Source organism: Durotheca rogersii (assembly GCF_024521655.1).
Source record: "Durotheca rogersii strain YMJ 92031201 chromosome Unknown GGS23scaffold_16, whole genome shotgun sequence".
In the NCBI taxonomy this organism is placed as follows: domain Eukaryota; kingdom Fungi; phylum Ascomycota; class Sordariomycetes; order Xylariales; family Xylariaceae; genus Durotheca; species Durotheca rogersii.
Window position 1 is genome coordinate 590,483 of NW_026251247.1, and position 14,430 is coordinate 604,912.

The following is a 14,430-nucleotide window of genomic DNA, read 5'->3' on the forward strand; positions in this document are numbered from 1 at the left end:
GGCGCCTCGAGTGGCAGTTCTTGGGGGGAGAGGGACTCTCTCGTCAGTGCCATTCGGCTCTGCTATGCCCTTTCTGCCTTGGAGAAAAGAGGGACGGGGCCGTTGCGGCCTTGGACAAGCATATAAAGTTGGATCGTGGCCCTCGATGCGGCCGTCACACAGTTGCGGCCCAGTTATCCAGTGCTTGATGCCGCTACGGGCCTCATTTACGGCCTCAAAGCCTTCGAACTAGGCCGGGCTTGGCGCGGCCCTGTCGTCAAGGCGGCCAGCAAGGCTTCTCACTCTCACTCTCACTCTCCGTCTCTCTCTCCCTACGTGCATCCGTCTCACTCTTCCTCCATCTTACACTCCTTGCACTCCCACACACTCTTCTTGCACACGTCCTCATGCTAACGTGCACGCTTACACGATCTCGCGCCCCCTCCACCGTCGCTTTCTGCGAGTCAATGGTTTCGGGAAGGAAATCAATGAGGGCTCCCACCCCCCCCTTGTTCGATGGCCCCAACAACCGAAATCTACCTAGGTTGTCCTGCCGATACCTATCGTGCTATCGTGCTAACATGTTTCCTCCAGCGCATAGGTACCTAAGTGGTGCCGTGCATATCATCGGACTTGCGCATCGTCTCGATATCAGGTGATGTCTTCATGGCCGAGTTGGGGGTTCTCTGACATACCCTGGGCGCCCATGTTACCTATTTGGGAGAGGGGGTCGAGGGGATGTGGAGGGGACACATACCTAGGTACCTACCATCCACCGCAGGACTGGCGACAACGCCCCGGAAGCATCCTTTGCGCGCGGCCCCCAACTCGCGTCACTACTTTTATGCCCGCTTACGTCCCCAAATCTACGAAATCAGATCTCCAGGGGCTGTAGAGCCCCCCGATAGAAAGAATTTCGGTATGTCTTGGATAATTAAAGAACAAGAGCTATAAAAAAAAGGTAGAGAAAAAAAGATATGAAAGATGAGGTACGGGAAAAGAGAGATAAACACCGCCCCGGAAGACAGAACAACTCAGGAATTGCCTAACTCATCTCCTTATCTACACCCCTCCCCCCCCCCTTCCCCTCCGCCTTATTCCCACCTAGCTGCGATGCTGTCTAGCCTCGGTGTGGAGAGCATACACGTATGCTACACCTACACCTACGCCTGCACATACACCTCTCCGTGCGCAGAGACAGGTGATATGCGTATCCACCTCCACCACCTCACGTTACACGCGCCGTGCCCCGATTCTGTATCTACTACCTGTTAGCAGCTGGGCCCTGTCCCAACCCGGGTCTAGTCAGCGACTCCGCCCCCGTCGCCGGGCCCCCGGGAGAGGCCAGCCAGGCCAGGTTCCCTCGTGTCCCTTCGATCCCGGTTGGGAGGGCGGGGAGCGCGTGCCCCCAGCGTGAGGACGATTCTAGAAGACCCGTTGCTCGGGCGTGAACCGTCGACGTGCTGCTGGTGCCGGCGCTGGCGCTGGCGAGCGAAGATGGGGCGCGCTCGGGCAGCGAGGCAGTGGTGGCAGCCGGCGTCGATCCGTTCGGGAACAAGCCAGCAAGCGAGCAGGCAGGTCGCCGCCGCCGCCGCTGTCGTCACTCCCTGGTCATGCTGCTAGTAGACAGGCGGGGAGGCAGGTAGGTGACGGGCGCTGCGCCACCTTGCTCTACCGCTCTCCCGCCCCGTTTTCCCTTTCCTCCTCCTCCTCCCCCCTCGCCCTGTTCCTTCTCCCGTTTCCCCTTCCTCTCCTCCCTTCCTCTCCCCATCGCTTCTTCTTCCCCCCGTTGCCTCTCCTTCCTCCCTCAAACACCCGCCCTTCCGGTGCTTTCCTTACTCGTAAGCGGCTCACTACGTCACTCTCACATGTCATCACATAAGCCCAACGTGCCCATTCCCGATACGCAATGAGGGTAAGGCGGAAAGGGGTCGTGGGCAGTCGCGACGCGGTGGCACCAGACCGGCTGTCCTAGGCGATCGTCCTGGGTCCGGAAGGAAGGAAGGGTGGGGGGGGTGTCGCACGCGTATCCGGACGAAGGAGCAGCAACTAGCGCAAGCAAGCTACTACCTACTGCCTACCAACAACATCCCGCAGACCAAGGACGCGGCTGCAGCTCTTCGTCGCCGTCATCCAAGAAGGCGGCGAAGTCTCTTGCTCACCGTTACTTCTCTCTCACTCGCCCCCCCCCCCCCCTTCCCTCTTTCTCACGTCCACGCCGCTTCCCAGTTGGGCTACGCTGCTGCTGTTGCGCAGCCATGATCTGCCCAGACGTCTACCCAACTGCCCATACCTCCTACCAGGTACCTAGGTAGGTATGTAGACGCCTGCCTACCTGTACGGCCGTCGAACCCAACCTGTAGAGGTAGGTTAGGTACCCGTCCTCGAAAGAGAGCAACCCGTAATCCGCAACCCGCAGATGCCTCGCGCGCGCACGCGCGCCTACCTGCCTAGGCACTCGCGTCGTCCGCTCGTAGAAGACTACCCCTTCCTCTCCCCGCCTCTTTCCTCTCTCTCTCTCTCTCTCTCTCTCACCGCCACGCCGGAAAGGCATCCACGCCACTTGGCATGTGCGTATGCGCCTGAGCGCGTGCGTGCGCGTGACATACGTGTAAGCCGTAAGCCGTCGGCCCCAAAGTCGCGCTCGGCAAACCCCCCCATGGCATCGGGTTGCCGACGCGCCCGTGTGCACCACCCGACGGCCAACCAAGTCAAGGGGGGGCAAGAGAGAGAGAGAGAGAGAGAGAAACCTCAGTAGTAACCACAAGCGTGGTGACGACTTAGACACGTGAGGCTAACCACTGTTATGCTTGACTCGACTCGGCTCGACGGCGTCTACCTACGTGGCTAGCAAATCGGCAATCTGCTGGATACCTTAGAAAGCGAGGCAATACCTAGAATGGTAAAAATGTCTATAAAGAGCGCGACTTGATAGCGGTGGAGACCACACTACTCTGCTAAATAGAATACAACCCTATAGTATACCCTTTGACTGTTCGTCGTCGTCGTCGTTTTGGGGGCTTTTTCTCTTTTCCTTTAGAAGCGAGCGGTCTTCCTCGTGTAATTCCCGTATAACCCATTATCCCTCTCGAAACCCTATAACCGAATGGAAGAAGATAAAAAAGGACCCTAGTTCCACTTCTCCTAGGGGGCCTGCTCGATGGGCGCGCATGTCCCCCTTGTCGCGCTCACGAGCCAGCAACCCTTCAGACGCAGCAGTTTGATGCTACTCTAACCTTGGGCTCCGCAGCAAAGAAGCAATAGCTACCGCAATTGCTGCCCCAGACAGGATAGACTCGCAGTCGGAGAGGGATTATAATTCCCTGTTTGTTTGTCGTGACCAAAGAATGTGGAGGCGGTCTAAGCCGGGTAGTCTCCCTGTGCGGGTTTCTTCCTTTACAAGGAAATCGTTCCCTCACTTCAGCTACCCGCGTATGCTGATAGCGTGATCTCACAACGTGCTGTCCCGAAACGCCTCCAAAGCTTCCAAGACCTGCTTCAGGCTCGGGCGCCCGTAGAAATTCTCGTTCCGCTCCCCCGTCAGACGTTGCGATTCTCTCAGATCGAGAAATTGCTCCGCCACCTCGATCTCAGTTGACCAGAAGCTCCTCGCAGCTTTCTTGACGTCCTCTGCCGTCTGCTCGTCGACGTCCTTGGAGGTCAGGACGAGCTGGCTATGTCGTCTCGCAATGGCATTGCTCAGCGTCCCCCTCCGGCCGTTCGTGCAGTCGTCAATCAGCTTCCTGATCGCGGGCGGGGTCCTTCGGTACTCGGGAAACTCGAGGTCGGATTCCCATCTGTAGGATTGCCATACGGCTGCCTTTTGGGGGCCGCTCACGCCCTCGAAGATGCACCACAGCACCCTCCCAAGCATGTACACCTCGGCAGCCTCCTGCTCCACGGCGCTGAGCGCGATCCAAGGCAAGTTGAATCCGAATTCCGGGTTCGAGTACCGTTCGTCCTCCAAGCTCTCGAAAGACGGGACCAGCCTCTCCAGCAACTTCTTGTATTTCTCACCCACGTGTTCGGGTACGTTCTCGTCGGTCGCGAGCAGACGGACGTATTCGATAGCGTTGACCTCCGGGGCGGCAAACTCGCACCAGACGCCCCTCTGCTCAAAGTCGATCATGATGATATCGGACTGCTCGGACAGGACGATGTTGTCGAGACGTAGGTCTGGATAGTACGTCTCCGAGCGACTCTTGAGGTGCTCGAGAGCTCGAGCTAGCTGAATTGACCACTTTAATTGATCCTCGCGCCGCAGCTGGCCGTTGGCACGCAAGAGGGGCAGGACGTCCCGAAGCGTGCCCTTGGAGTGGTAGAACGTAGTGAAGCCGGCGACAGCTCTCTTCGTCCCGAAGTTGCACTTCTTCGTGACGATGTGGATGGGCCGAGCGATAATGTTATCATGCGGCTCTAGCGTGCAGAGCGTCCTCAACTCGTGATAGAGATACTTTGCCCCGCTCGTCAATGCCTTGAATATGTATAGCTGGTCGCGGATCAAGACGAGACAGACGCTGTCGTGCAGGACCCTGACGACGTGCAGGTCGAAGAAGTCGACGACTTCGGGAAACGGGAAATCTGACCCCCAAAAGTAAGTCAGCCTCGAGAGAGGCAGCAGCTTCAGTTCCAAGTTATGATTGAGGCCGACCTGCACCCTGACACGATGCGTATCGAGCGACATGTTCTCTAGGACGAGACGCGAGCCAAAGGGCACACTTCTATAGAAGCTCTCAAAGGCCTCTAGGCTCGGGAAGGCCTTCTCCGTCCATATCTGCAGGATCCGGACGATGTGTCTCGCGATGGCGAGTCGGGGTAGTCGGACGGAGTCCTTCGTGTGGAAAGCCTTGTGGAGGTCGAGCTGCTCGCGGACGAGAGAGGGCTGGTCGTCGGAAACGAAGACGTCCATGCGTATGGGAGGGACCCGCTCGAGGAAGAGCGGGATGACGTAGTACTGGGTTCCCAGGCCGGCGCAGCCGTCGACACGCCATAGGGGCTTGTCGGGGAAATCGAGGCTGTCGATGCGGTTCTTGGGGTTCAGCAGGGAGCCGTCCCACGAGGGAGCGGGATCGTAACCAGCGACGGCGCCGGAGCCGGACCCGGCTTCGGGCTCCGAAGGCGTCTGGTAGAAGGCCGCGGTAGGGTGGACGACCTCTCCTATCGCTTTCGACGAGAGTTCCATGTTTCTCTTCTTTCCCGCGAAATCGACGTTGCTCTCGAAGGTCTGGACGGGCTCGGACGTTCGCGGGAGAGGGCGTCTGGGGTGAGGTGGGCGGCACGCGTACGATGGCTGCGGAGAGGTGCGAATCGAGGCGATCCCGAGCTGCGTGGGTTCAGCGATGCAGAGACCGTGCCCAAAGCTGCCCAAAGAGAACGAACAGGCTTGCTCGAGCTGGCGCGGCTGTATTGGTATGGAGGAAAGGGCCACTTGACACTCTTCAAGCGGGCCGTAGCACGAGCCATATCCCCTTGATTTTCGTCTGGATTTCCTCGATCCGAACCCGCCAGGGTGTCGAGGTACCGACCGGTACCCCGTTGCTAGACCTGTACATGCGTGTATGCATGTATGTATCTCTACCTGGGAAGGGGCCGTGGTTAGAGGCGGCAGAGCGTGAGGAAGGAGGTAGGTACCCGACGGGCGCAGGCACGATAAGACGACACAGCGGCGGCGCGCGAGACGCACATGGCGGCACCGCTGCCTCGAAGGGAGTACCTGGTTCTTCGCCCTGCTGGGTCGGCGAGCGGGAAGCCGAGAGTCGCACGACGCTCCTCCGCGGGCATCTCGTCGACATCCTGGGGGTCACTTCGCCACCGGGGAGAACTAGGACTTACAGAGAGGCGTGACCGTGGGAGATGTCCAATACGACCCGACCTGCTATTTCGGCAACTGCTGGACTGCCCAAATGCGCCCCGGGCGGAGGTAGACGCGACGCTCGTGGCGGTCATGGGCGACCTGGCGGGTAATTTTAGCGACGGAGCAGGCCCAGCTAGTGCTTCTCTTCCGCCGTATTTAGTCTCTCCCCGTCCTGAGATGTCAGCATCGGCCCAGGTCAGTAGAGTCGTCCCAGGGTAGGTCGGTGCGAAGGCAGTCGTGCACGATCCGACGGCTCAGCAGAGACTGCTGGGGACGAAAACCGGGTGGAGGATAGGATCGCGATGAGCTCGAAGCCAGAGCCATAGAAAAGAGAGCCTGTGCTGACCGAATGCCTGACCGGATGCAAGCCATCCTTTTTTGTTTTTGGCGCTCGCGGGAGTCGGCCCTTAAAAAAAGAAAAAAAAAAAAGTCGAGGCAGGGAAAAAAAGCAAATATAGGGGAACGCAGAGAGTTTCCAGGTCTGATTGGATGTAGACGTCGCTTTAGCTCCGCATTTCTGCTCGTGCCTATACTCTCCTCCTCTCCTCCTCCTCTCCTCCTCTCTGTCTCCTCTCCCACCTATCCACCGCTTCCTGTTCCCTTCTCGCTACCTGTCACCTACCTGCCCTGCCCGGCCGCCCGCCTCCCCGCCAATCTACCTGTAGACACACGGACCTACGCGAGCTGCTGAGGTTGGGGAGTGGTGGCGGGCGTCCGACGTGGGTATGTATGTATATGTGTAAGTAGCATGTAGGTCGTGCCCAATGTAGCTAACCTGCAAGTATAACGGGAAAAGCACGGCGAGGTGTTGGTGTGGAGTTGCTGACATCGCCGCTACTGATGCCGCCGATATTACTGAGGCTGGCGCGAACTCGATAGCTCGGACGGTATCCATGTAGGCAATGCTTTTCTCAGTGGGAAGAAATGTCCATTACATAGGTATGTAAACAGGCCGGTAAAAACAAAGGGGGGGAGGGCGAGAGGGGGGAAAAAAAAAAGGAAGAGCGAGAGGGTAAGAGGTAGGCTGGAAGATAGTAGTAGGCAGGGTGTTGCTTCGTGGGAGGTCTTACATAGGTAGTAAGGTTCGTCAACGAGTTGACTAATAGAAACCCCCTCCGATGCCCTCCATCCGCAGTCAACGGCGGCGCGCGGATGCGTAACCTCCCCCCATTACCGCGTGCGGGCGCGGGGGAAATTCCGGATTACCTAGACAGTTCAGCATCCAGTCAAAGGGTGGTGTAGAAGTCAGTCGATGGGTGCCCTACCTAAAGGTTATGTGATACCCACGCCCCTATACCTATGCGTGTATATACACATACACGTGCATATATATAGGTACGTATAAACAGAAGATATAGAGACAAGACATGTGCCGTGTGATTTATCGGTACACCTAGAATGTAAAGTCCCAAGCAGTCAGATTCGTTAGTCTTGAGTGCCTAAGGCAAAGCGAGCTTGGGCCGTGTCTCCTCCAAAGCACGTCCACCCACGGATAGGGAAGGTAGGGAGAGCCACTTACATCTAGGTATACGTCGTTAGTAGGCACTTGGCTTCCACCGGACTGCTTTGCCATACCCTTGAAATGGCATCATCAGACTCGCCTTGACCAGCTTTGTATAACTTGCTTCGACATCTCTCGCCCTCTCCCTGTCTCTATTTTTACGGGGATCGGAGAGGCTACCGCCGATTCTGGCGTCGTCGTTGTCGTCGTCGTCGTCGTCGTCCTAGAGTGAAACGATAATAAGGGCTAACTACCCGTAAGGTATGCCTACCCGATGCTCGGTCGAGGTATGAACCTGGTGGATTTCATAGGGCTGATAGGCGGAGATGGGGAGGAAACATGTAGGCAAGTAGTACTGGATGTGGCTTGGCATTTCCCCAGCTCGACATGTACTCGTGGATATGGCTCCCGTCTCCGTCGTTTATGGGAATCAATCATGACCGGTATGTATGGGTATACGAAACATGGTAAACTGCAATAGACCCCTGCGCTTAGGTATCAAGACCGGTCGGATTCGGGGATGGTGGGGCGACGGGGGGTCGGGGAAGAAGTAGAGTTAATAGATAAATAGAAAAAAGACACTGAAGATAAAAGAAGAGATCAAGACAAGACAGGTGGTATTTTAAGACAGGTTAGATGTATTATTCGGTTATCCTACTAGGCGACCTGACTAGAAACAGATGCATGTGCGACTGATGTTAACAGTGCAGGAGGGAGATAGATATCTATCCACACCACGCTCGAGAGCAGCATCCCTTTTGACGTCTCGAACTCGGTTCCTCTCGCACGAGTCGCCGGGTGGCTTCGCGGAGACTAATGCAAGTCGAGACGAGTCGTCGAGTAGAGAAGGGAGAAAGAGAAAAAAAGAAAGAACGCGGCTGCTATCGGCAAGCTCGTGAGTGCGAGGAGAGATCGTATCGTGCATGAGCATCGTCGTTTACTTCTGTGTGCATGGGTCCAGCTCGTCGGTAGCTCGCGCACCACACTCCATGGGCGTTGTGGGGAATGCGGGAGGCCGTCGGTGCCGGGAGAACTCGAAGCAACACGTCGCAAGGTTAGAGGATGCTGCTCCGCTAATATAATATAAGCTGACCCGGCGGAGCAGGAAGAGGAGGATAAGAAAACCACCTCTCTCTTAACCAGTGCGTCGCTTCACGTAGGCGATGCTCACAAGCGGAGTTACTAGGCAAGTAAGCAAGCAAGCAAGCACGCGCGGCACGGCTCGACTAAGCGGCGACGTGTGAGGGAGCTACCGCAAGATGTTGCGAAGTTGGGGTAATTAGGGCGGTAGTGTTCTCGTCGTCGCCTCTCACGGCTGGCCATTCACAGGGCATCCTTCGAGGTCTCGAGGACGGGAGATGATTGGCGCAAGGGAGGAGGACAGGTACCTACGTATCGCCATACACACAATTACCGCGACGCGAACTGAGCCCTCTCACGCAATTCTCTGCCTGAGTTGTTCGTGTAAGTGAGGCCCACGTGGCGGGTCATTTTAAAAATATTCCCCAAACGGGAGAACATCTAATGCGGGGTGGGGAGGAAGCGGGAAGCGGGAAGCGGGATGGGGAGGGAGGTTGCCCACGGTGGTGGTAGTGGAGGGGGGGGGAGGGGGAGAGGGAGAAGGAGGAAGAAGATCTCCGACTCGGTGAGCCGAACCTTCTCCCGCCCCTCGTCTGGTCCCATTTCCCCCGGCCGATGATGTCAGTGCAATGAGAAAAAAAAGAGCGAGGGAGAGGGGTTGGGAATGACAGGTCAGCTATCAGCAGCATACCGCCATTGTGATATTGGGACTTATGTACATGCCTGTAGGGTGCGCAGTAGACGGTAGCGGGCGAGGGCGGTTGGGCCACGTACCGACATACTGCGAGGTAGGCGGGCGGCACATACGAGACGTAGGTACCTGGGTATGCATACATACCTCCCGGATACCTTAGGCACCGTGAGCAGGTACCTAACCTAACCTCAGGTAGTACCTAAAGCAAGCGTTGTGGCTAATCACGCCGAATTGATGAAATGGAGCTGGACTTCTGTGGATATTAGGCAATTGCAAATGGGCCCCGGGCCATCCACCACCTCCGAGTTGCCATGCGACGCTATATTGGAGTCGCCGTCCTCGTCCTCTGTTTACCGCCTCGGCTTTATCTACCACGTATGTACGTGGTTCCGTCGTATTCCGAGACTCCTCGTTGGCTTTTTTGATGTTGGTGCGCACGACCCCTGGGGGAAAAGGGGGGGGGGGGGTTCTTTTTCCCTCCTCACACTTCGGTCCGGTCTGCGCCTCAGCTAGTTTGTTTTACTACGTAGGTAGTGAGTTGAACCCTGGCAATAACAGCCGTCGTCGTGATAATAATGCCGATAGTAAGAATAGCAGAATGCCTGAAAAACGGATGTTCCTTGCACTCAGCACGGATGTAAGCACACCAACTCGGTCGATTTCAACCGTGCTCTGGCGAGGGTTGGGCTTTGCTGGAGGATGCTGCTGCGCCCATACATTCCATACATTCCATACATACCGTACCATACGCACATATACATATGTGTATGCATGCGTAAATATGGCATTCACGGTCGCGATGTGCCTGGAAATGCGTCTGCGGATGCGACTGGGAGTCGGATGCGAAGAACAGATTCATCGGTCACCGGGCACCCGTATGGGCCAATGTGGCTTCGTGGGACGCCGCGCAGATCTTGCAAAGTGGGCGCATCAAGACTTGGATCGCCCAGGTGCCTCCCCCCCGGCCCGTGAGAGCAGGAAAAAAACGGCTGGCCCGAGGGAGAAATCGTGCGACCGTGTGACCCCGTCGAGGCAGGGCGAGGGGCCCCGTGACTGGCACCGCTGGGTTTGAGAGCGCCCAGGATCGCTTACCGGTGTCTAGGCGGCACTATTCTACGTACATAAAGACGGCTATACTCGATTGCCTACTGGCGTCGTACGACTTAGGTCTCGACGTAAGCTAATCTCTCACCGGTCGATGGGGGCGAGGGATTACTACTCTGGACAAATCTTGAATCTTGAGGCGAGGACGCGATGCGTGCTCGAGTTAGCTCGACTAAAGGTCCGTCCCATCACCCTCTCTCATTGGGGGAGCCGGGGGCCGGTGAGGCGGGTATGGCGCGCATCCTGGGCTATCGCGTCCTCATCGTGGTATACGCATGCATACCTACCTGCCTTACTTACATGCCTCTATCCATCGACGTGTGTGTGTATGTAGGTATGCGCATTAGGCGGTGGATTATACGCGATCATACTACGGAGCGGGAGCTGAGCCCAGTACCTGGTAGGCAGGCACCTACCTACCGGGGGAGGAGGTGATGATCCGAGGCAGGCGGACGTACGTGACGAGAAAAAAAAGACACATACATCGCAAGGCCGCTTGTTGTATGGGCACATCTGACGTAATACCTTCCATAGTGGGCAATGTGTAGGTGAGCGTTTATACACACATTCCTGTCGGGATCCCGAGGATGTATTGGTGCCCAAAGTCAAGCGCGCCAAAATCCGGGAAATTGGAGAATAAGAGAGAGAGGGAGCGAGTGAGGTCGAGGCAGAAAGAGAAAGAGAAAGAGAAAGAGAAAGAGAAAGAGAAAGAGAAAGGAGACGTGAGAGAGGGAGAGGAAGAGACGGAAAAGAAAAGAAAACCCCTCAAAGATAACCCTCCCCCCCCCCCCCCCCCCTCACCAAAAATTCGCGGTATGTATAATCATCATCATCGTCGATGGCAATCGTCAACTTCGACCTCGAGCAATTGGTAAAGAAGGCTTGTTAGGGTTGCTTATCTGGCTGCCTGTCTATGTATGGAGGGTTGTGGTAAATTGAAAAGCGCCGTGCGTCATGTAGGTCCCTTGAGTTGGGTTCAGAGGGATCATGTATGGCGTGCCGGGAGCAGCCATGTATCCAACCTGTAGGTACCCTCCCCTACCTGTAGGGGGAAGGTTAGGTAGGTAAGTAGGCAGGTATGTATGCGCAGAACATGTGTATATGTAGGGTATAGACTAGGTAAGGCCATGTAAGCTAAGGTAGGTATTTATTTTCCTCGAGTTATGCGCGCGAGCAGCCTCACGAAGCGGCCCCACCTGCTGTACGCTTCAGTTGTCAAACACGTGTGATGTCCAGTTCGAGAGCCCTTTAAATTAACTAGCCTTTTCCTGTCTGTGTCTCGTCCAATGTCGCCCTTCCCTCGGAGACCCCCAGGTGACTCTTCACACCGATATATAGTAAGAGCGCAACTAAGGATGCACCACCCTCCGCCTTTCAAGTTGCCCTTCATGCTGCCGATCATGGGAACCTCTGGTCAGCAAGGCGTGTTTTCTTATCCCTGGAATTTTTTTTTCTTTCTTTCCTTCTGCTTTGCCTCTTCTCTCTGTACCTCTAACTCCTCTTTTTTGGGTCTGATGTTTTGGGTCTGATTTCGTTTGATATCCCATCTGATCTATTGAATCAATTACTTAAGCAGATGTGGGCACCACGTAGTATAATTTCCCAATTCGGTAGGTATCACTTCGCTTCCCGGCTTAAGCTTATTAATAGGGACGGGGTTTGTGGGTAAAGACCCGTCCGTCCGTCCGTCCGTCCGTCCGTGGTTTATAGTTCGTATTTTTCTATGAAGGTTCATATAGGTAGGTATGCCATCCACGCGTGGCCCTCCAGCTTGGATAACCGCCGACCACGCGATATAACTCACGGTCCCCCGCGCGTCTTGAGCCCCTCCCCGTTGGTTGTTTCACGTGAACGCTTCGGGAACCCCTGTAGCCATGGACCGCTACGATGGATAAGGTAACGGTAGGCAGGCAGGCAGGAAGAGCTGGTGAGGCTGGTCGGATATAGCGTGCACCCTCGATTGAGATCCGGCCCAGTGGGTCCGACAAGATGACAATGGCATACGTACATAAGTATGTACATGTTGCGTGCCTCCCCCCCAGAACGGTTGTAGGGACTAGGAACCGCTACAGAAGTACGACTTCGGTCCCCGTCACTGCAGGCTGGCTCGCCAGGCTTTGTGTATCCCACACAATAGTGTTCAAAGTGTACGGATTCGCTGGCATATAGGTCAGTTGACACGGCCAAGATAGACATCATCGTTCCTGATTTGCCTGTGCTTGGCGAACAAACTCCACAATCCGTCCGACCTCATGTTTTGGGCCGCCGCAATTTACCCACGAGATAGAAGCTTTCCTACCGAGGAGGAGGTATGGATGCAGGTATGGATGCGGGCATAGGTGCAGGCATATAGGTGCAGGTATATATGCATGCATGTATGTATGTAGTATGTATCTACGATAGGTACATGCCTCGAACATGCCATAGGCATGTAGGTATGTAGGTAGGTATGTAGGTATGTATATAAATACCATCCTTATTAGGAGGAGGTATATAGGCACATACATACATACATACATACCCTCATACATCTAAGCATCACATTGTGTTAGGAAGAGGTAGGGTAGAGTAGGGTGGTATGTATATCAAGGGGTGGTAAGAGGCATGCAGGTAGGTACCTAAGGTATGTACCTCACTGACATCTACCTAACCCATAAGCTTGCCTACATCCATCAACCAGCATGCCTATCTATGACCAACACCACCCCAACTTTCTTTTTTGTAACCGCCTTTTTCCCTTCCCTCCCCTTTAGGCCTCGATTGGGCTGTCATTGATTATCATGATCGCGAGGCATTTTCGGCCGGTTCCGTCGCCTAAACGGGCTGGCTTCCCCCTTCTGTTGGTGCTCTCTACCATGCTCGTAGAAGCTATCGCAAGGTAGATTTGGGGGGTTTTAAGCCTCAAGAGGAAGGGTGGGAGAAAGCCAGGACACCCAGCAGGGGTTATGGGATGCTACAGTGTTGTATTGCCGCTGCTGCTATTGCTGTCGCTACGCTCTGTTACTGGTGCTGCTTCATCGTCGGCTTCGTTGGCACTATCTCATCCCATCTCATCTCATCTCGCGACTCTCGCCCTCGCTCTCGGCCACCCCATCCAAATACACACATATGCACTTATCTCTCTCTCCTTTTCTCTCCCTCTCCCTCTTTCCCCCTCCCCCCTCTCTCACCGTCTCTGCATGTGTGTATGTGTGTGTATGTGTGTGTCTTTCTCTCTCCTTCTCCCTCTCTCCCCTTCTCTTCTCTTCCTCCCTCCTCCTCCCTCCCTCTCCCGCTCACACCACACACACACACACACACGGACACACACGGACACACACACACACACCCGTACATACGCGCGCGCACGCACACACATACATACATTCCCTCTCTTCTTCTCTTACGTGCATTGACTTACTTATTAGACTGACCACATCCAACGTAAGGTAGCATGGCAAAGTAGCACTAGATCCCACCGTCATCCGAGATTTCCTTATCGATATAGCTTACAAGCCCATGCTATACCCTAACTGGGCCGGTTCCCAGGGCCGCCCTGCTCTATTTTCTTGCTATTCCCTGTCCTTGCTTGCCGCTTCCTTCGAGGCAGACTGTCGGGAGCACCTCTTTTTTTTTTCTTGAATTCTTTTCTTCTCGGGGGAGGGGTTTTTCTATTATTTTTAATCTTTAAACCCTCTAACATTCTTTTTTATTCCATCTTGTAACTGCTGGTGAAATCGTGCCTGATCCCATCCTACATCCATACCGCATACCTATAACGGGTACTGAGTTACCTGGCTACATTATCTTAGATGTGCCCATCCCTAACGTCCCGACGATCCCCCTTCACGCTATCCTATCACCGGTTCCAACTCGTCTCCACCCTTGCCAATAATTAACCCCCGGTCCCCGTTGGTCAGCACAGATTCGGATTGCCTCATTTGCACTCATTTACTAGGTCCAGACGAGTCGTACAAGGACCATCCTCTGATTATTTCCCCCCTCTTTAAACCGGTGAAGTTCTCCGGCTTCAACGGCCGCCCTGAGACTTCTCACCGAGTTGTCTTCGCACCAGTGCCGCGCTGCTCGCTTCCAATCATCAACCCTCCCGCGCACGTCGTCGGGCGGCGGCATACACCCGCTTTTCCTCTTGATCTTCCTTCTGGGCCTTCTTCTCCTCTTTTCCTAGCTCTCCACCTGCTGCTGACTCCGAAATTCAGCCCCCTTTTCGAGAGTCTC

At 55.3% G+C, this 14,430-nt stretch overlaps 3 protein-coding genes across 3 annotated transcripts; 2 read left to right on the forward strand and 1 right to left on the reverse strand.

The window, feature by feature from the left end:
• Nucleotides 1-3,084: 3,084 nt before the first annotated feature.
• On the reverse strand, nucleotides 3,085-5,412 carry GGS23DRAFT_133932 (uncharacterized protein). Its single transcript, XM_051511199.1, has one exon. It carries the CDS (start codon nucleotides 5,159-5,161, stop codon nucleotides 3,431-3,433), a length of 1,731 nt encoding a protein of 576 aa, XP_051370548.1. The 5' UTR covers nucleotides 5,162-5,412; the 3' UTR covers nucleotides 3,085-3,430.
• GGS23DRAFT_133772 (uncharacterized protein) lies at nucleotides 5,118-6,002 on the forward strand. Its single transcript, XM_051511198.1, has one exon. It carries the CDS (start codon nucleotides 5,266-5,268, stop codon nucleotides 5,821-5,823), a length of 558 nt encoding a protein of 185 aa, XP_051370549.1. The 5' UTR covers nucleotides 5,118-5,265; the 3' UTR covers nucleotides 5,824-6,002.
• Nucleotides 6,003-12,709: 6,707 nt separating this feature from the next.
• GGS23DRAFT_575151 (uncharacterized protein) lies at nucleotides 12,710-13,419 on the forward strand (the record flags this gene model as incomplete). The annotated part of the gene is made up of 1 exon (XM_051516782.1): nucleotides 12,710-13,419. A coding segment is annotated over exon 1 (262 nt), but the record flags the coding sequence as incomplete, so codon positions are not given.
• Nucleotides 13,420-14,430: the final 1,011 nt, after the last annotated feature.

Excerpts from the sequence above, each read along its gene's own strand:
- GGS23DRAFT_133772 (XM_051511198.1), top strand. The coding sequence starts at position 5,266 with ATGGCTGCGGAGAGGTGCGAATCGAGGCGATCCCGAGCTGCGTGGGTT.
- GGS23DRAFT_133932 (XM_051511199.1), bottom strand. The coding sequence starts at position 5,161 with ATGGAACTCTCGTCGAAAGCGATAGGAGAGGTCGTCCACCCTACCGCG.